This window comes from Biomphalaria glabrata, chromosome 16, assembly GCF_947242115.1.
Source record: "Biomphalaria glabrata chromosome 16, xgBioGlab47.1, whole genome shotgun sequence".
Lineage (NCBI taxonomy): Eukaryota > Metazoa > Mollusca > Gastropoda > Planorbidae > Biomphalaria > Biomphalaria glabrata.
The window spans coordinates 27,885,656-27,908,301 of NC_074726.1; the positions used below are offsets into that span (position 1 = coordinate 27,885,656).

Here is a 22,646-nt window from a genome sequence, read left to right on the forward strand (position 1 = left end):
TGAAATGAAATTCATTTCAAAACCACTATATGACAAATTAGTAGGTTATAGTCATCATACCTGGCATGATCAATAACTTCTGGTACAAAATCAGAGATCTAAGGGTTTCAAATAATAACCTATTTTAAAAACTCAATACAACAGAAATCACCTAAGTAAACTGAGAAAAAAGTGTAAAAGATAGGGTTTTTTTAGGAGCTAAAAGAATAGGAAATTAGTAGAGAATAGTATTTTACTTCGACTTTACTATGCTACACAGAAAGCAGTGCAGCTATTAAACTATAGCTAGTTTGATTTGTGGGTAGCATGGCCTGTCTGCCTCTCATCTTGGGGATAAACCTCTGTTGAGACCCTTGCAGATTAGCCTCAATTTCCATCTGTCTACAAAGGAGGTGCTGTATTGGACTTGCAGAGAGAGAGAGAGACTTGAAATATTGTGCATATTTCACAAATGCTAGCCATCCAGACAGCAAAATAATGATGCACACATCCATTGGACTTATCAAACAAGTCTGCTTAAGACTTATTTTAGAAATATCTTCAACAACATAATGTGCATCAGCCAAGGAGAACATTACCACCCTAAACTGAAACTATTGAAATGCAATGTTTCTAACAGCAATCCCTTATATCAAAATGACTACACATTATCCTATCTAGTAATTAAAAATGGAGAATTTATAAAAGAAAAAATATCTTCAGTATAACTAACGTAAAAAACAAACAAGCAATAGAAAAAAAAAGAATACTTTTTAAAACCAAAGCTCATCTAAGGGGAAATTACTGGGTTTAGCTTCCTTTCTGTTTTATAAAAAAAAAAATTAATTAGTACTAAATGATGAACTAGCTGGTTAATTTTTTGATTGATTCCTATACTGCTATTGACTATAAATATTTATGCTAAATGTGTCAAAACTTGATAAGGGGACTAATTCCATATATATTTCCACATCTCTCTCATTAAGTAGCATTTTTATTTTTGAAATCAAACAAAATACTCATCACCAACAACTAATTAATGGTCCATTTCTTTTTGATAGATTGATGTCTTGTCAGGTTCAATGAATAATTGCGCAAAGTTTTAACTTGATCCGAGAATGGGAAATGGGAGGAAGGAACATGTTCAAACTTTTGACCAGACAGAGAGAGTGAGTTGATAGATGCTTTATACAAAGCAAGGAAAAACAAAATGAATATAAAGTCTATACAGCAGATTCATTGAGGACCCCTGTGTTCGATTCCCTATGTGTCTTTTCAGAGTTATCATTCTTGAAAGTCACCCTGGATGTCTGTGGTTTGAAAGAAAAGTGATCTCTCTTGGGTGCATCAGATTGTAAACTCTCCTGTGTTGCAGTCTTCCAGCTTTCGATGGATACTTTCTTTTGGACGAATGACTTCATGTAGGAATCGATGCTACTGAAAGTTCCTTTTGATGACCTGAGTTGAAGCAAATGAGATTTTAAAAAAGCAAAATAGAAAATTTTTTTTTTTTTTAAAAGCAAAGCTTATATTGGGGAAAGAACCGCACAAAAACTGATATATCAATAAAAACTGTGAGACATATCTCCCTTTTTTCTATATAAAACAAAATTAATTACCACTAATAAGTTTATTTATTGATTTTTTTTTTGTTAATTGATTCATGTATTGTCATTGACAATGAATAATTGTGCAAAGTTTCAATACGAGAATGGGAAGTGGGAGAAATAATGTCTACAAGATTTCTACTAGACAGAAAGAATGATAATTCAAATTGGTGGTTGATTTAAAATAATGAAACAACATATGTAATCTGTTTAACAATTTCAGGGATTCTCTAGCAATAGGAGAAAGTATAGATCAACAGGAAATTACTATCACATCAAAACCTAACAATAAATATAGCTCAATTACCAGCTCACAAAAACCTTTCACATCAAACTTGAAGCATAGCAGGTCTTTTTAACATCTTATCTTATAAAACACAGATGTTACTTCATGTTTGTCCCTAGGTCAATCTATTCATGCATGTTAATCAATAATTTTGACAAGTCATTGGTTTTCCTGGCTGACTCAAGCAACCCATTCCATACTCTAATTGAGCTATAAAACACAGATGTTACTTCATGTTTGTCCCTAGGTCAATCTATTCATGCATGTTAATCAATAATTTTGACAAGTCATTGGTTTTCCTGGCTGACTCAAGCAACCCATTCCATACTCTAATTGAGCTATAAAACACAGATGTTACTTCATGTTTGTCCCTAGGTCAATCTATTCATGCATGTTAATCAATAATTTTGACAAGTCATTGGTTTTCCTGGCTGACTCAAGCAACCCATTCCATACTCTAATTGAGCTATAAAACACAGATGTTACTTCATGTTTGTCCCTAGGTCAATCTATTCATGCATGTTAATCAATAATTTTGACAAGTCATTGGTTTTCCTGGCTGACTCAAGCAACCCATTCCATACTCTAATTGAGCTATAAAACACAGATGTTACTTCATGTTTGTCCCTAGGTCAATCTATTCATGCATGTTAATCAATAATTTTGACAAGTCATTGGTTTTCCTGGCTGACTCAAGCAACCCATTCCATACTCTAATTGAGCTATAAAACACAGATGTTACTTCATGTTTGTCCCTAGGTCAATCTATTCATGCATGTTAATCAATAATTTTGACAAGTCATTGGTTTTCCTGGCTGACTCAAGCAACCCATTCCATACTCTAATTGAGCTATAAAACACAGATGTTACTTCATGTTTGTCCCTAGGTCAATCTATTCATGCATGTTAATCAATAATTTTGACAAGTCATTGGTTTTCCTGGCTGACTCAAGCAACCCATTCCATACTCTAATTGAGCTATAAAACACAGATGTTACTTCATGTTTGTCCCTAGGTCAATCTATTCATGCATGTTAATCAATAATTTTGACAAGTCATTGGTTTTCCTGGCTGACTCAAGCAACCCATTCCATACTCTAATTGAGCTACAGAAGGAGCATTTGTATAAATTTGTCCTAGCATACGGAATGAGGAATTCGCCTTTATCTTTGAGTCTTTCTGAGTATTTTATTAGGTTTTGTATTTGAAGATTATGGCTCAGTGTTTTTAATGTGTAATTGCTACTTTACTTTTAAGTCTTCTATCCTGAAGAGTTTCTAATTTTAATGATTTTGCTTAAGGTGTTACTCTAATCAAATGTGAATATTAGTTTGTTATGAATCTCACTGCCCTGCCCTATTTTGTGTCTTTTCTAGTTTCTTTATGTTTTCTTGAATTCCCAAACAGAGGATGACTGTTTCATATTCAGAAGCAAATGCATGGACAAATTCATTAAAAAACACTCTTACTTTAAAATGCCATTTGAGCAATAGCCTTAATTATCTCAATGGTTCTATGTAAAATGTATACAATAAATTTGAATGACACAGATTAACACTAGGACTTGATGCTTGTTGGCATTATACAAGCTATCATCAAAATTGTTTAAACAACAAAGCAAGACTTACTCATCTGACTCAGCACTGATTGTTTTTTCTGCAGAGGTTAAGGAAGTCTTCTCAGGCTGATCTGCAGGCCTTGCTTCCTCTGGAAATATGCATGTCTCTTCATAGTTGGTCTTTGACTCTGCTGACCAGTCTGGGTTATTATTTTCATATGCCATTCTCGTAGAGTAGCTGGTTACATCATCTGGAAGACTGCCATCATCAGGAGGTATGATAACAATGGTAGGAATGATAAAATTTTGTTTCACATTTGGGCCTTTATTTATGAACTTACTGAAAAAAGCAATAGACAAAAGAATACTTTTTAAAAGCAAAGCTTATTACAGCCATTTATCTTAAAATTATGGGGGTTATCTCTCTTTCTGCTATATAAAACAAAATTAATTAATTTTTCGATTGATTTGTGTATTGTTATCAACTATGAATAATTCTGCGAAATTTCAACTTGATCCAAGAACGGGAAGATGGAGAAAAATTGTGTCAAAACATAACAAGGGGACTAAATCCTTATATAAATTCACATTTATGTTGCATTTATTTCCCTTATTTCAAAATCAAACAAAATAATTAATCGCCAAAATTAATTAACTAATTGTTTAATTTTTTTTTATTGCTACTTGTCTTGTTAGGTTTAATGAATAATTCTTCAAAGTCTTAACTCAATCTGAGAATGGAAATGGGAAAAAAAAACATACCAGTATTCAAACTTATTACCATACAGACAGACCGATAGAGTTGATATAAGCTTTGTAAAAACAAAGATTAAGATTTCATTTCAGAAGATTGAGTAAATCAGATAAGAGTGCTAAAATTTTATGAGCTTACCATTAGATGATTATTTTAATCTAATGTAAAGTTCCCATTTCAGACCTTATGATCTATGGGACAGATGATGTAAAGGTCATCTGTTTCTGTGGCCCATCATTAACAAGGGTGTTAAGTGGCCAGCACAATGACCAACTATCTTTACTTTTCCCTAACTAATGTCAGGTACCCATTAGAGGAGGGTGGAGTCAGAGACACCCTAAGGATCCAAAAGTAAAAATTTTAGTCTTCACCAGTATTCGAACCCAGGAAGTCAAGTGCTTTACCACTCAGCCACCATGCCTCTAATGAGCCAGCATGAAACCAAAGACAAGAAAGGGCAAAGCCAAGTTTTCAAAAGAAATATTTCAATAGAATGAACAATAATTTTGCTGCACAATTTTTTAAAATTTATCTTTAACAAAGGAAAAGGCAGAAAATCAAATGTAAAACATGTTCTTAAAGCTTTATTTATCTAACTTATTATAAGGCTTGTTTTCGAGTCTGAAGAATAATGAGGAGTGCAGCCCCAGCTGCGAGCTACATATTTTGCTGCAGACAAAAGGATTGTTCGCCGGCGGTCAATTTAGATTTTCTTTTGCAGGGGCCAGGGGGGAAATTTCAAATTCTCCCCCCAAAGATGTATCCTGCAACCTTTGTGATCTCCAGTTGTCTCATTCTGAAGTACCCTGCAGTGAGGTGCTCTCCTCTAAGTCAGTTAAAGCAAGTTGGGCCCTAAGCGCTACTGTGGTGAACCTTGTTATGTCGACCACCTTTCAGTTTTGGCATATGTCCTCTCTGTATGTATCTATATGGCGAAGTGGCTAAAACTGCTTGGCTACCTAACAAGAGGGCTCCAAAAAGAGCTAAGTTGTTTTTCTGAGCACCTAAAGTCAGCACCAAAATCTCCCAGATGCCTCTTCCCACAATGACCACAAAAGAGATATGGTATTTTGGATTTTTGGCACATCGGCACATTTAGGTCATGTGATGTCCATAATCCCTCAAGGTCAAAAGCTAAATGTTCTACAGCTAAGTTATTAAAAATGTCTATACATAGCTCAAATAGTAAAAATTTATATAATTTAATAAAAATCTGTTGTAAATATATATTTATAATTACTTTACCCTATCTCAAATCATATTTTCATAGTCAACCCCACCTCCAAAATAAAGCCCAGTATTTTCCCTTGGTCAACATAACCACTGTTTCTAAGTTATCTGCTCCAAAATATCTCCCTCTAATAACCTGGTATCTGGGGCATCATAAAAAAGATTGGACCACATTAGCCCACTTAGTATGCTATAGCATAAAATTTGCATTTATTCAAAAAGAAATAACCAAGATTATTGTTAACAATAGTCCTATATTAAGAGGGATAAAATCATTAGAAAAAAGAGGCACTATTGAATGTCAAAGTCAAATGTAGGAAAACTCACACAAAAAATTATAACAATATTTAAAAATGAGTACAACTCACATCATAAATAAATAAATTCATTCTTAATAATAATAATAAGGCTTGTCTTCAAGTCCAAAGATTAGAGAGGAATGCAGTATTCTTAACAAGGAACAATACAATGTCTACTAGGGCCAGTACCTTTTCAAGGCTGCAATACCTCGTGGCAAGAATGTATTTTTCTTTTGAATTTGTGGAACCTAAGCAATCAGATTGTAATTAATCAGCATAAATTAATGCAAGAAAAGTTTATTAATGAATGTGCAATTTGTCATTAGTTTATGGAACAAAGCAAAGAAAGTCATCAGTTCAAATGTGAGTCAACAAAGTAGGTGAAGTATAAGTAACGACCATACAGGAACATAGCTAGGAATTTTCCATCATTTGGGGGCTTGACCTCTATGGGGGGCCCTTGCATTTTGTGTAATATTTAATGTAAACACTCATTTAGGGGCCCCCCTCAAGTGGGGTTTGTGGGGATTTTTAAATTCTCCACACCCTTCCCCCCACCCTAGCTACACCACAGCGGCCATAACAGTTTTTTTTCCAATAGGTACCAGGTACACACAGGTGGAGAAGTAGATAAAAGTATTAATAACATCACAGCAAGTATCAAAGCATGAATCATCTTCAAAAGGCTACCAACTGAGCACAGGACTGCCACTCCCATCCTACAGCCCCTCAACTCTATGACTAAGATGATCCTGCTTGCGCCAATGAATTCACTATTGACATAAAACATTGTAGTACACAGTGGCGTAGCTAGGGTGTTGGGAGGAGGGGGGAGATTGAGTGTCCCAAAGAGGTCAAGCCCCCCTGGGCCCCCAAACGATGGAAAATTCCTAGCTACGCCCCTGGTAGTACAGCGTACTATGAATGTCTTTTAGGATGGGATAGTTTACATTCAATCAAAATCTTGATTATTATCAACAATTGAAAGTTTAAGTTAACTCTCACATCTAGTTACATCCTTGGCATGAGTGAAAAGGGGGGAAAAGTAGATTTCAGAGTAGGTAACACAGAAGGTTTTGTTCATACTAATAACAGGAGTTGGTCACAGACTTCACATTAGCACATATGTTCTCAAAGACCATTTCTATTTCTAATAGCAGTATCTAGTTTCTGTGACAAACCCCTTCATTACCGTTTGCACTCCTGTCTCTTTCATTGAGTTACGATGCATTTTTAACCTCATGTCCTGGAAAAAAGAAAATTAGCATAAATGAACATAAAATTTATAAGACTAGAAGATTTTGTTACCATGGGAGAAATATTTTTACCAATTACATGCTTTTAGGTTTTTTTTTTTTTTTTTTTTTTTTTTTTTTATTATAGCTTTTATATAGCGCCACTTTCATGCTTATAGCATGCTCAGAGCGCTTTTTGGTCCAATCTCATTTGTGGACCGGTGGGGGGGAGGGGGTATCTAGGAGTTGGTTTTCCGTGCTGCCTTTAGGCGCTCAATTAGGTTTCCCAATGCGCTATGATCCTATCACTTATCCGGCCAGCAGGGAAATTGGGAGGGGGGGGGGGGAGGAGGAAGAAGAGATATCTAGATGAATTTTTTTTAAAGCATTAGGGGAAAAAAACGGATGGGGGGAAGAACTGACTTTGTACTCATTCAATCCTCCTCAAGCAGACATTCTAACCACTCTGCTAGTGAGGTGTATATGAAAATAGAAGATTGTAGAGTCATCTACTGGTTGCTTCAAACTTACTTTAAAGCTGCGACTTTTATTGGAGACTAATGCAGCTTATACCACCACCTCAGTGAGGTACAATTTCTTTCCCTTGTTTGAGAAACCAAACAAAATAATTCATCACCAATAGTTAATTAACTAATAGGTTAACATTTTTTTTTATTCTTGTGTTGTCAGGTAAAAGAAATAATTGTACAAAATTTCCGCTTGATTCGAGATTGGGTGTCAGAAAAATAACAAGTTAATGAGTGCAAACTTTTTACCAGACAGACAGACAGCGAGAGGTGTGATTAAAGCTTTGTAAAACAGGTCTTTAAACATTTCTAGCTACCAAACATTATAAACAATGTCATCAAAAATACAATGAAAAAAAAATTGTTTACAATTATCAATATTGAGTGCTAACAAACATAACCAAAGAATTGTGTCTAAGCAGACGTCAAACAGAACTGAAAACCAAGTGTACACAATCTCTACAATATTCATAGAATGGATTTGTTTGTTGTTTTCTAAACACAAAATAATTTTCAGGCTAAAAGTGAGCTTGATTTGATTTTCATGCACATAAAATATAAGACTTTAATGGTGCATAAAATGCATCTCTACCATGTTACTTATCTTATATAATACAGATGTTACTTCAAAATTAAAGTGTTGTCATATTTATTATACTTAGCAATAATGAAAACTTGTAAATAATATGACAAGAATGTGGAGCTTACCCAGACACAGATAAACCAAGCCATAGGCAGAAAAAATATCAGATTCATTACAGAGACTACCAGTACAATGTTACGTTTGACAAACTCAGCTGAAGAGACAAAAATGTATAGTAAATATGAGCATATTACTTGGAGAAATAAAGGCTATGTTATCATTTTATTTTTACAGGGACTAAATTCTCTCCCATTCTAATATTAGTGAAGTAGATGTCACTGTTTAAGAAGGGATTTAAGAGTTCACCTATTTCTGTGATAGCCATTAGTAAAGGCAAATAGGAATTCTGTATTCAGTATTTAAAGCTGTGTACTGTAAATCAATCGTTGTTTACATAATGTAAAACTATATATTGTTTTAACCATACCTTCTATTGGCCTCATAACAACCTATTGTTTTAACCACAAATCACTCTCTGTTGGTTGAAATTTGTCTACATACCACTCTATAGGCCTACTGATTTACCACTTCATTTCCTATGTTTCTTTGGCCATATAATTTTATGTTAAACAATAACAACTTAGAGTGTGAGCCAAATTAAAACCATAGTCATATTACAATCTGGAGGAGTGGCGGCTGAGTGGTGGAGTGCTCACGACCAAACCGAGAGTTCTGGGTTTGAACCCTGGTGAAGACTGGGATTTTTGAATGATGGGATTTTAAGGCGCCTCTGAATCCACTCAGCTCTAATGGGTACTGGATATTAGTAGGGGAAAAGTAATGGTGGTCACATGACATCCTCTTTAACCATGGGCCATAAAAACAGATGACCCCTACATCATCTGCCCCAAAAATCGCAAGGTCAGAAAGTTTTTTTTTCTAAGCCATGTTGGCCTTCAAAGCCATTTGTCAAGTTAAAAGAAAATAAGATTCTGCTCATCTTGGTCTGGAAGTAGAAGCTTATTATTGTTGACCCTTTTATGGTAGCAGGGGTATTTATAACTTTTGAGTTCACAAATGGGAAGATTATGTTTTTTACAAGTTTCAGCCATCCCTTCAGACTTCAAACTGAAAATTTAACTTTTTCTCTCCGTAATTATTTACCACCCTCTGGTGGAATCAACGCTGGCATCGTCAGTTAGGAGAGAAAGAGTTAAAGAAGGAAGAATGTGAAGAGTACAGTCAAACCTCATTACATTTATATATAACAAGCTTTAAAATATGTATTTGGGATTTTAAGGCACCTCTGAAGTAATGTATGTATTTTATAAGATAAGATAAGATAATTCAGTATAACTGTATAAGACATTAAACAATTTTTTTTTTCATACAGCGCCTCTTTTAGGCTTATAGCACGCTCAGTGTGCTATGTTTCAATAACTTTTGTTGACCAGTCGGGGGAGGGAGTATTTGGGTGAATGCTTCTGTGCTGTCATTAGGGACTAAGCATACACAACTCTGCTCAAATCAGGATTCAAACTCGAACCTCCATGTCAGGTGGCCAAGCATTTTTGGACTGTCAGCCACTTATCTCACAAATTATGACTTAAGTCTTCCTATTTCACGAGTTCATTCTCTACATATGTTAAAACGTACTTTCGTTGGTTAAACAAGATCAGAGAGCAGTTTCAATAACTTACATACTCCGCCACGTAGAGCTTTCTTTAAAAAAGTTTCAGTGAAATAATCCGAGGAGTTATCTGCCTTGACACACATGCCATTCTGTTGATCACATTGATAAGCAAGCAAAATGAAAATATAAAAATACTCATTAAATCAAAGCTTATAAAAGGAAAAGAACTGCACATAAACAGCACTGTGTCTCAATACTGTAAGATTTATTCCCCTTTTCTATACAGATGACCTTTACATCATCAGCCCTATAAATGCCAAGGTTGCAAGGTTTGAAAGGGAACTTCTATATTAAATAAATTAATTAATTACTATTAATTAATTAATTTTTATTTTTTTTTATCGATTCATGTTTTGTTAGGGATAATGAATAATTCCGCAAAGTTTCAACTTGATCCAAGAATGGGAAGTGGAAGCAATAAGCTGTACAAACTTTGTACCAGACAGACAGACAAAGTTGATATAAGCTTGGTAATAAAGAAACAAATAGAAACAAAAGATGAACGGGGGGGGGGGGGGAACATAATAATTAGCTTTCTAGACTTTCATTAGTGGCTACTGCAAGGTACATTAAACAAAGTGACTACAACTCAATGCTTTCAACCTTTCTTTAGTATAAATTATAATCCTTTCAAAATTTCTTTCCCTTTCTTCCAAGTAGAAAACATTTACCAAGGGAACCAAAAAGTCCACTTCAAAGATCTAATGTTTTTGTGCTCAACCAGCATGCAAAGTATCAGTGCTCAGGTGAAGGTTTAAAACTTGTAAGAACCTATTTGCTAATCCTTTGTATCTACGAATGCACTAAATCTACAAAATTTTAAACGAAAAACTCAAAATAAGGTTTTGTCAGCATTGGAGGTGGTGGCTCTGCATGGCCATTTGAAATACAACACTATTCGATCTTAATCTTTGGACTTGAGGACGTCTTATTGCTAAAATGTATCAACAATAGTTCCTAATTAGGAAAAACTTATAAAAGGAAAATTAACTATCTGGTAACTTTCCTTGGTGGAGATTCAAGACCATTTAGTGAAATGACCAAAAAAATTTTCTGCATTGTCAATACAAAATATAAATCTTTGATAATAACTTATTAGCCTTGGGGGAAATTTATTATTGATACAACCACAAGTATATTTAAATTAAAAGTAATAGCCAAGATTGTATTTTTCCATTCTTAAATTTCAAGAAATTTTCAAGACATTATTAAATTTCGATTAATTCAATTAACAACAAAATACATTTAGTCTATCAAGATAAGGACTATGAAATTCATGAGCTTCCAAACTAAGCATGTGAGTTTTACATGACCAGATCTTACTGCTGTTAATAACTCAAGTTTTTAGTAACTACACTTACAATTTTCTCGATACCTTTTAATATTTCCTTTCTGTTATTTCAAATAAATTTTTTGTGTGCAAAAAAAAAATTACAACTGGAAATATTGGCTGAACTTATAATCTTGTAAATATATAATAATGTAATCAATGCCAAAGGTCACCTCGCAAAATCCATAATAACAAGGTCGACCATCTCTCAGGGTCTGGTCAGAGTAGGGCTCACATACGCCGGGATGTTTAGGATCACTGTTGTCATAGCAACACCATTTGCAAGCATCTTTATCTGCCATGATAATCTATAATTAGTAGAAATCTTAACTAAAGATTTAACTAATTGTTTTTTTTAAAGGGATTGATATGCCTTAACCACAAAACCTGTGAGTCCTGGCAAATAAAACCCTAGCAAAAACCAGGCCACCAAACTCTAAGGAGTACCTAGCTTCTTTTGAAAAAGTAAAAGATAGATTTGGTCATTGTGCTGGCCACATAATATACTAATGAACGATTGACCAAAGAGACTGGCAAATTTTACTTTTCTTCTACAAGAACTCATTCAATAAGATGTTACACTCACCAGAGGACTGACACAAGCATGGCTCTAAAGTCAAGTTTCTCTCAATGGAATAGATCTCACAGAAATTCAGGCAATCACCTTCATAGCATAAACGACTGAAATCAGATGAGATGCAGACTTTGCCAAAGTGTTGACAGGTAAAAGAAATAATTATAAAGGAAATACTGATCACATACAAAAAAATCTTATATAGGCTGATATGAAGAAGGATGTTTTGGTGCAGTCTTTTTGGCACAATGATCATTTTGACACAGCATTTTGGCCCACTAATCATATTGGCACAGCCATTTTGGCACAATGATCATTTTGACACAGCGTTTTGGCACCTGACAGTTTGGGAGCTAAATATTTTAGGATAATTTCAAAATTATGATCTTTAGCAATAAATTTTTTAAAAATAAAGCTGACAATGCCGTACAATTGGCATCACAAAATAACAATTTTTTTATTTTTTTTCAGAAGATTTTATGAGTTTTCCGGAGATTTTAATAATTTCAGGAGATTTCTAGGACTTTTTCGTGTATATTTTGCAATTTCAGGAGATTTCCAGGAGGCCCTGGAAAATCAGGAGGCTGTGGAAATTATATACTATATATAAGTTATAATGGTTTACTTTAATAATTTACACCTAGAATTAGCTCAGGGCCTACAAATGTGCGGGGGCCACTGTGGTCACATAGGTTGCAGTGGCCTAAGGCTGTCCCTGGCAGGCAATCATCCATTTTTTTCATTCATTAAATTGTCAAACTTATGGCTACTTTTTTGTGTGTGTAGAATAAAAGGGGAAGATGGAGGGAGAAGAATGCATACTTTTTATACTACATCAGTTACAATTCCTAGTACAAACAAACTTGTATTTTTGTTATAGATAGGAGGCCTCTGAGTTCAGACAGGGCCCAAACTAATGGGTACCTGACACTAGTTGGGGAAAGTAAAGTTGGTTGTTCATTGTGCTGGCCACAACACCCTCATTAACAGTGGGCCGCAGACACGGATGACCTTTACATCATCTCCCCTAAAGATCACATGGTCTGAAAATGGAACTTTACTTTTTTTTTTAACTTTTACTTTTACTACCAAGCATTAGCTTGAAACACCAAAAGAGATTATGAATACCCCACAATGACTTCCCCACTCATTAGATTTAAATAGAATCAAATTCTTTTGAGAACCATACTCACCCATCTAAACAAGGGACAAAGTTATCCACATCCATTGGTAGTGGACAATGAAAACTTCTGCCACTGTTTCATTAGTTAAAGATCAAGAACATGTACAGTAATCTTTTGTTCACAATTTTTAAAATCTTTTTTATTCTTTTTTCAAGATTTTATTTGAAGAAATCTGATTACTCTAATTGTGAACTTGAGAAAAGAAGATAAATGCTTTAAAGAATATAAAATACAAAGAAAGAAGTGTGATATAAACTTAAATCTTTATTTGAAGAAATTTCTACCTTAAGTGCAAAAGATGTGCAGCTACCATTTTTAACTCTTTCTCTCCTAATTGACGAATTCATCGTTGATTTGACCTCATTATATTAAATAAATGTTTAATTTTATAAACTTTAATTTGTGTTCTATACAAAGAGCCTGCATTCCCCTTTAATTCTATACCAAATAAAACATTTTCTGATAACAAACAACAAAGCTACTGAAGCTTAATCATAACAGGGGAGTGAAATAGTAATGAGCAAAATGAAGAATTCAGCCGAAACATGAAAAAAAACAATTACGGAGAGAAAGAATTAACATGAAAGAAATTGTTGATAAGCTTTATTTTCACAGCACATTTTTACAAAGCTTAAATCAACTCACTCAGTCTGTCTGGCTGGTAAAACATTGGAACAAGTGTTATTAGATGATTATTTAATTAGTCTTTAATCGATGTCTTTGTGCCAGTGAAGTATTTCCAGACCAGCCGGGTGATGGCTAAGGTAATTACACTACTGATGGTTGCTACATAGAAAAGTTTAATTGAAGTCAATTTTAAATGTTCCTAGCTTCCTAAGATAAAAAAATCTTTCTTTGATGTACGGTATCTTGATGTAAAACTATTAGCAGTATTCACCACATTTTAGCTTGTTGTTTATGGTTGTAACTAGGTATTTATATTCTTGACCTTGCTCTACTGTTTGGTTGTTGATCTGAATATCTGCAATATGGTCTTTATACTTTGAGGTTTGTAAAATCTACAATCTATAATCATTTCTTTAGTTTTCTGAACATTCAAAATTAAAAAGTTGTTATTTCACCATTTTTAGAATGAGCAAGAGCCCTAGTTTTAATTCCTTTTGCTATTTTTAGTACTGTTGAAAAAAATAAGTGTTGTTTCTGGAAATCTAAACATATATTTTTAATCAATTAAAACAACCTTGACATTGACACTTATTATTATGTGACAATGGTCTATCATCCAGCATTTGTTCATGTCATCCCCACATAATGATCATGTCATCACCCACCACAAACTGTTCATGTTGAACAATTGTTGTTTATTCACTAACTGTTCAGTTGAATGACATTTATTCGATGTTCATTTATATCATAGTTTTATAAGCTATAACTCTTTGGTTTTGCTTTATACTGTTGCAGTGGTGAACCAGGGAAATCAATGCAATTGACATCCCCTAGATAACCTGTAAACCCACTTTGACAATCACCACATATTAATCATGTCATCACCACATACTAATCATGTCATCACCATATGTTGATCATGTCATCACCACATGTTGATCATGTCATCACCACATGTTGATCATGTCATCACCACATGTTGATCATGTCATCACCACATGTTGATCATGTCATCACCACATACTAATCATGTCATCACCACATGTTGATCATGTCATCACCACATACTAATCATGTCATCACCATATGTTGATCATGTCATCACCATATGTTGATCATGCCATCATCACATGTTGATCATGTCATCACCACATACTAATCATGTCATCACCACATGTTGATCATGTCATCACCATATGTTGATCATGTCATCACAACATACAGATCATGTCAACACCACATACTGATCATGTCATCACCATATACTGATCATGTCATCACCACATACTAATCATGTCATCACCACATACTAATCATGTCATCACCATATGTTGATCATGTCAACACCACATACTGATCATGTCATCACCACATGTTGATCATGTCATCACAACATACCGATCATGTCATCCCCACTTTCACCATGTGGGCACACATTGAAATACTGCAATATTTACCTAAAGTTTTTTTTACCTCTAAATGTATAAAGTATCCTGATGGGCATAACAAAAATGTAGGGTAGAGGTTCACTCAAAACCAAAGTCAAGTAAGACATGTTTCATTAAAGGATACGTACAATATGTTCTCATCTTACAGTCAGCACCTCCGTAGTCATGACACACAGTACGATGCGAGGCTAGGCGGCAGTTGGCACAGCACTCAGTATTTAGGTCACTGGAAAATCACAACACTTCAGTACTTTGTCTTACATTATCAACATAAAGCTTTTTAATTTTAAACTGCTGCTGTCATGCTATGCTGCCAATGTTAATGATAATTTTGTTTTTGTTTCATGCATCAAAGAAAAAAAAATCTGACTTTTTATTAGCGGTTATAAGCTAAGACTTGAAGAGTAACAACTAACAATATTGAAAAGCTCCAGGCATTCACCAACAAATGCTTGCATCATATGATTGGTGTCGACTATCAAACAAAATCTCAAACTACAGCCTAAGGGAAACAGCTCAGCAAACACCAAAAGAACAAGAAATTAAACTATGCAACTGCAGCTAGTTTGGGCAGACCATGAGAAGAACAGCAGACAACATTGCAAGACTGGCTTTAGACTGGAAGCCACAGGGAAAGAGAGAGGCTGAGAGACCAAAGCTAACACGGAGGAGATCAGTAGACCAAGAAGCAAAAATAGAATGGATATGGATAAAACTGAGGGGACCTATGCTCCACTGGGAGTCATAAGGATTGAGTCAAGTAAGTCAATTCTTTTTTGTGTAGAAAAAAAACTCTTTAAAATGTCAGGAATTTTAAAGAGGAAAAAATTCTGTCACAACTGAAGTACTCATTAAAAGTTGTAGTGCATGGAGAAATTGCTAAAATGTTTATTTCAAAAGGTAAATGAAAGCTATCCAATACAGCTTTGTGGACTAAATTACCAAATTAAACCAAACCTTGTGGGGCTGTGTTTAACTAATGCACGTTCTAACTTATGATTGTAGTTGGCCTTGTAGGGCTGGGTTGATCAAACTTCTTGGGGATGGTTTCAACTAATGCATGTTCTAACTTACAATTGTAGTTAGCCTTGTAGGGCTGGGTTGACTAATGGATGCCCTAAGTTCACATTTTTAACCAGGCCTTGTGGAGATTGGAGGATTATTGGACCAGACAATAGAAACCCCTCAGGGAAAAAAATCTAAGAAGTATTAGAGCTAATGAATTTTAGGCAATGGCAAAGGTTTTGCATGGAATGAATTCTAAAAAAAAAAATAGCCTAAAATAGAGCTAATAGAAAAATAAGTCTAACTCCTGCCTTTTGTTTAGTGAGAGTTTCTGCCTATCCCATTTATAATCTCCAAAAACATAAGATCTACTGAAAATATGTCTTCAATTTCAGCCTAATTTTGCTCAAAATATATGGAATAGCTGCTTATGGTTTTCCATTATTATAATATACTTCTTTTGTTTTTTTAAATTATCAATTAAGAATGCATATATATGCACACTATGTGTAAACTAAGGGAGGTGATTCATAGTATTTAGACACAGATATGGTCTAGTGAATACACTGTTTGTAATTAAGTAATAATAATATTCATTCCTTGTTTGAGCACTCACACAAACCTACAGATACACACACACACAGATTAATAACAAAATGAAACAATTGACGAATGACTTACCTACAGTCTGCTCTGTCTATGAATCTACAAAATTTAGAACAGCACATATCACCACTGACTATGCCTATGGCCCCAGCATCACACTCCTCACCTCGCTCCACTATACCATTACCACACAGAGGTATCAATTTATGTTTAGCTGTTGACATCATTAAAAAAAAACACATACACCAAGTTTTAACATTTTTGTGATATTATTACTCTAAATGTCATTGCCCTGACCTATATAGATTATCTATTTCTTTAGATGGTAACCTTTTCAAATAGAATAATCTTTTGTCGCACATCAACATCTGTTTACATTCAACAAAAAAAGGAAACTATTTCATTTGAATGTTTCAGCATTTGATAAATAATTCCATTTATAAACTACAATGGCTCAGAACAAATTATTATTATTGTTATTATGTTAGAAACGAACTATTCATTCTCTGGCGCTGCCAGGCTCGAGTTTCGCTAAAGAGAAACAAAATTCATTGTAGTCCCTTTATCTGTTTCCATTGAGGAGTTTTCTGGTGATGTGACAAGTCTGCAGCATTTCCGCCATCTCTGACAGGCAACAAGAATCTTCTCAGGAATGTTAAGGGCCTTGAAGGTATCTGTGAGGTCAGTTGTCATTATCCCCTCGGTTGTATTAATATTATGGTATATTATTATTGCCATGAGCCTGATATTATAACCAACAACTTTCTGGTATCCACAATCATCTCAGAGCACTGTGTAAGATATTTAGTCTATTGGCCTGAAAAATTATCAATTATCCACAATAAAAATATTGGCATAGGCTGGAAGACTTGTAAATTTTAAATTATTCTGAAAATTTTGAAGGGAGCACTGAAAATAACATGTCTAAGACTAAGTTGATTCTAGGTATAAAAAAAGCAAAAAATATATAAGTTTATTTTAAACCACTTACAAACAAAACATTGTGACTTGGTGCGTAGTGTCTCACCAATACTTCTCAATGAGCAAGGAGAAAAAAACTAGAAACAAAGAGAATAAAACAATGAAACAACAAATACTAGTATACCAATAACATGGCTTTATTCGACAAAATTAGACTACAATGAACAGTGAATGACACCAGCACGTCTGGCATAACACTGATGCAGTCTATACACACACACACTGGACATGAAACACGCACTGGGCATGACCTTCTGACACGCTGGGCGCACACAGAAAATCAACTCAGTTACACCACATTCACCCCTCCTAAAAGTTATACGAACATGAACATGTAAATAATAGTGAAGGACAGCGATATAGGAGGCCTTAGTATCCCTACAGAATACTTACAGAGTTACTCTATTGAGAAGCATTGTATACCTCTTAACAAACACGTTATACACTATAAAATTATCAGTCCCTAAGTGTCATATTATGCATACAAATATTAGGTTAGACCCGTAGAGGAAGTAGTCTTGAAAAATAATGTAATAAGTAATACAATACAAAAGTCTAACTAGAAAAGCTATACACTGTAAAATGATCAGTTCTAAGTGTGTCATATTAAGCCTACGGCAAATGTATGTCCTAATGTCTTTTCAGAAAGATGTATAGTGGCCATGAATATTCTGTTTGTAGACGGGCGTACTGGCCATTTATTTCTCTTGACGATGGCTTCTGATATGTAGCTTTCACAGCTGCCAGTGTCTATGAGAGCTTGCAACACCAACCCGTTCTTACGTTCACTTGGGCCGTAGACTGTGTAAGCCCAGAGAAATGCGTTGATGACAAGGTAGTTGGAGTTATCACACTGGCCAGTGATATTGTGCTGGCAGCTTTGGTGGCTGTTGTTTTACTTGATTTACAAGCAGTTTGGAAGTGTCCCTTTTTACCGCACTGATGACATAATGCATTTCGAGCAGGGCATTCAGTCCTAGAGTGTCTCCTCCTACCACAGAAGTAGCATAGCGACTTAATGGCATTCAATTCCTGGTCTTCATTAGAAATGTATGTTTCTAGATGGGAGCTAGTTGGCGTTTTCATTGCCCCACAAGAGATTTCGTTCGTTGAATTGTAAGACTGAGCATGCGTTGTGGCTGTTTCTAACACTCTAGCTTCGTCAAAAGCGCTTTGTAGAGTAAGAGATGTCTTTTCCAGTAACCGCTGTCTAATAGTGTTGGATGCCAGACCAGTTATGAAGGCGTCTCTAATGCAAATGTCTCTATGCTGTTCTGCAGTAACTTCTTTAAAGTCACAGTCCCGGGCTAGGCTTCGCAACTTTAGCATAAAGGACTCTACCGTTTGGCCCGGCTGCTGTTTACATGTAGCAACCAAGTGTCTTGCAAAAATGTCATTCTTTACCTTAATATAAGTTATCTTGAGTGTGTCTATGGCCATCGAATAGGACGAGACATCACTGATGAGCATATAAACCGTAGCAGATACGTGATTCTTCAACAACTTTAGTTTAAAGTCTTCGTTAATATCCTTGATGGGCGAAAGAAAATTCTGAAATGTGTCATACCAGTGAGTCCATTTCTCTGAGGCCAGAAGAGCATTAGGATCAATGTCCAACTCTTTCGGTCTGAGTAATTTATCCATTGTAGATTAAGGAATCCAACACTAATCCAGATGCATAATTTTGTCGAATAAATTGTAATGAAACAACAAATACTAGTCTACCAATACCATGGCTTTATTCGACAAAATTAGACTACAGTAAACAGTGAATGAAACCAGCACGTCTGGCATAACACTGATGCAGTCTATACACACACACACACACACACACTGGACATGAAACACGCACTGGGCATGACCTTCTGACACGCTGGACGCACACAGAAAATCAACTCAGTTACACTACAACATTATTTATTTTGTCAAAACCTATCCTAGGAATATCTAAACCAAAATATTTTTCATAAGTGTTTGACTATTATTGTAGCCTCCATTGTAGCAAAAGTATTTTATACAGCTAGAAATCTACACCAGATATAATAAAAAAAGACATCTAGAGTGTATTAACATACAAATATGCCAATCAGCTTTTAATAACTGAGCACAAAAAGTTATTTTCTAATTTTCAATTTCTTAATTAACCCTAGACACTTAGTTATGATAAAAAAAATGTGAGCATTCAATTAGGTGATTTAATGAATTTATAGTTATCAGGTTATAGTTATCTGTTATGTGGATGTCATTAAATGGGATTTAAAATCAGTCAACATTGATACAGACCATTTGGAAGACATAGCCTTAAACCGTACTACTTGGATTGAGACTACTTGGATTGAGACAGTGACTAAAAATCTATGGACAGTGAAAAAATATGGGCCTCAGCTCTTGTAGAAAAAGCGCTCTACACAGAAAATGGCCAGCTCCTCTACCACCAAAGTGAAAGCCTCCTTAACCTGCAATATATGTGGAAGGGAGTGTCTCTCCAAAATAGGGCTCCACAGCCATGTGAAAAAGTGTTTGAGATGAACCATAGTCATTCTATGACTGAAGGAGGCCAATATATGGGAAGTTATCAGATAGGCCTAATAGACTGGGTTGGTGAAGGGGAGTTATAATGCAGCCTGTTCCATTGAAGGATAAAAGGAAAGAGACAGATAGATGAAAAATGACAAAAAAGTTACTTGTAAAAAGAGTCTGTATGAGGTCAAGAGAATTATAAAGCAGGTTATTTTATTCAAGATTGAAACAAAGTGTTGCAACAAATTAATCAAAAGAGCAAACGTCAGTAGAAATAAATATTATTTAAATATAATAACAATATGGAGGTACGGTGGCTGAGTGGTAAAGCGCTTGGCTTCCAAACCGGGGTCTATGGTTTGAATCTGGTAAAGACTGGGATTTTTTATTTCGGGATCTTCGGGCGCCTCTGAGTCCACCCAGCTCAAATGGATACCTGACATTGGTTGGGGAAAAGTAAAGGTGGTGTATCGTTGTGCTGGCCACATGACACCCTTAATTAACCATAGGCCACATAAACAGATGACCTTTACATCATCTGCCCTATAGACCACAAGGTCTAAAAGGGGAACTTTACTTTACTAACTTTAATGTGATTGAAAACTATTTTGGTCATTGGAAAAAAAAAATTAAATTAATTAACATAATAAAAACAATTTGAGAGCTACAAGATCATATAAAATTCTTAAAAGAACCCTTCTTTTTTTTTTAATTTAGAAAGTATTAACTGAGATTAAGTAACATACTAAGAAGATCAAGAAAACAATCACAAAGAGACTCTACATTATAGCCTAGCAACATAGCATTGTTGGACACAATTATTTTTGCTATAAAAAAATGTTCAAATGGCTATTAGGACACACATACCTTATTATTGGGATGGTCTATGGTAGACTTACGATACCACATGAGGTACCGGCCACCATTGCTCTCAGTGGGGGCACATTCTGAGGTGTCAGGATCGTGAGGACTGCCAAAAGAATGCCCTCACATAAAAAAATAATTGTATAAATAAATTCATACTACAAACAGAACAATCAAAGCAAGAAAACTGGAACATTTGAATGAATGTGTCAGGGAGAGGTATGGCGAGAATGAATGTTAGTTTGATATTTTGGTATGATTGTTATATCCCCTTGTTATGAATGCCAAGTGTTGCACGTGTTGTGAACTGAGTGATTAAGTCTTCGTTGAATGTGCGAGAGAATGTGTTAGTCAGTAAGGTCTTGCTCCCGGTTAAGGAAGGTTGGACATTTACTTCCTGGACTGGTATTTATGTATTTATAAATTGTATTATGTTCCTGGACTGGTGTTTGTTTATTAATATTTACTTGAGCAATATTGGATATTAAAATATTGATATATTCTTGGAGATTTGGAGTTGGAGTTGATGTGTAGGCTATCTAGTGGTAACTGTTCTTATTTGAGTAATTAAACAAGTATTAACAAGTGTAATTGAGTATTCATACCCCTAGCGAGCCTAGTCAACAAGAACAAGAGACAAGAGAGACAAGCAGCAAGCAGCAGTACATATATATATAAATTCGAACCCTGACAGAATGTAACATTGGTTTTAATTTGTAATAAATAAAAGTTCAAAAGATCTGAACTGAAATTATTCGAATTATGTGAAAGCTAGAAAGATGTGAACAAAATGCTCCTAAATGTGGTTTAAACTCAATCTTTAGAATATGACACTAGTATATTGGGTTTTTGGCACATTCGCACAACTTAGGCAATGTCTTGCCCATAATCCCTCAGGGGTTATTCTCCCTTTGTATCACAAGAGAATATAAATGCAAATGCGGAAAGTAGTGAAAAATCACAGTACAATAAAATCAATGAATGTTAGTACTCCTAGTATTAACAGACAGAACTCCAATATAATTACATTCCCTACATTAATTTATCTTTTTATAGACGGATCCTGCAAGCTGGTCTCTCCAAATTATTTAAACATCACTTGGTCAAAGTCTTAACTTAAAGTCTCTCTAGTAACTATGTAATACTCTAAATCTCCCCCCCCCCCCACCATGGCAAAAAATAAATACAGATTTTTATTTTACCAGGATTCAAGTTTGAGACCCTTGATAAAGCAGCTAATTTAATTTTCAGCCGCCAAGCTATGTGTTCTGTTGCATTAGCTATTTCACAAATATGAACCTGCATTACTTTATTACTTGATTACATGAGGGTTCATTCAGTGTAATTACCTATTTCTGAAAAGACAACAGAAAGAGAATGTTTTTAATTATTCTGAATATACTCATTACTTTAATAAACATAAAAAGAGTATGCATTAAATCTCTTCCCTTTCTTTTGAATAAAATTACAAGAATCAACTTATTTAATGCTTTCACTTTAAAATATAAGAAAAAAAATTGAGTGCAACTTTGAGAAAGTAACATCACTCCAACAAAAACTAGCAAAATAAAAAAAAATTCTTTATTTTCTAAAAAAAAAAAAGCTTACACGAAATTAAAAAAATTACCATTTGTAATAGATCTAGACTAACAATAATAAATCTTTGTGATAAGAAATATTTTTTTACCAATTGTTTTTGTTTAGCGCTATTTCATGCTTTTTAGCTTTCTCAATAAGCTATGATCCTATCACTTGT

At 34.7% G+C, this 22,646-nt stretch overlaps 1 protein-coding gene across 1 annotated transcript; it reads right to left on the reverse strand.

The window, feature by feature from the left end:
- Positions 1–21,026, reverse strand: LOC106077238 (disintegrin and metalloproteinase domain-containing protein 17-like). The gene is made up of 13 exons (XM_056014823.1): positions 20,894–21,026; positions 17,517–17,583; positions 16,601–16,739; positions 15,039–15,140; positions 12,849–12,911; positions 11,668–11,762; positions 11,255–11,376; positions 9,759–9,840; positions 8,184–8,272; positions 6,906–6,959; positions 5,903–5,961; positions 3,501–3,770; positions 1–1,437 (listed from the first exon to the last, which is right to left on the reverse strand). The coding sequence occupies exons 1-13, from the start codon at positions 20,933–20,935 to the stop codon at positions 1,203–1,205; spliced, it is 1,419 nt and encodes a 472-aa protein (XP_055870798.1). The 5' UTR covers positions 20,936–21,026; the 3' UTR covers positions 1–1,202.
- Positions 21,027–22,646: the final 1,620 nt, after the last annotated feature.

Bases quoted from the DNA above. Each gene is read 5' to 3' on its own strand.
- LOC106077238 (XM_056014823.1), bottom strand. From the start codon at position 20,935: ATGTGGTATCGTAAGTCTACCATAGACCATCCCAATAATAAG. The intron at 9,841-11,254 runs GTGACCTTTGGC...TGTGATCAACAG, and splicing joins GTTATTATGGATTTTGCGAG to AATGGCATGTGTGTCAAGGC. The intron at 8,273-9,758 runs GTAAGTTATTGA...TTGTCTCTTCAG, and splicing joins AGCTCTACGTGGCGGAGTAT to CTGAGTTTGTCAAACGTAAC.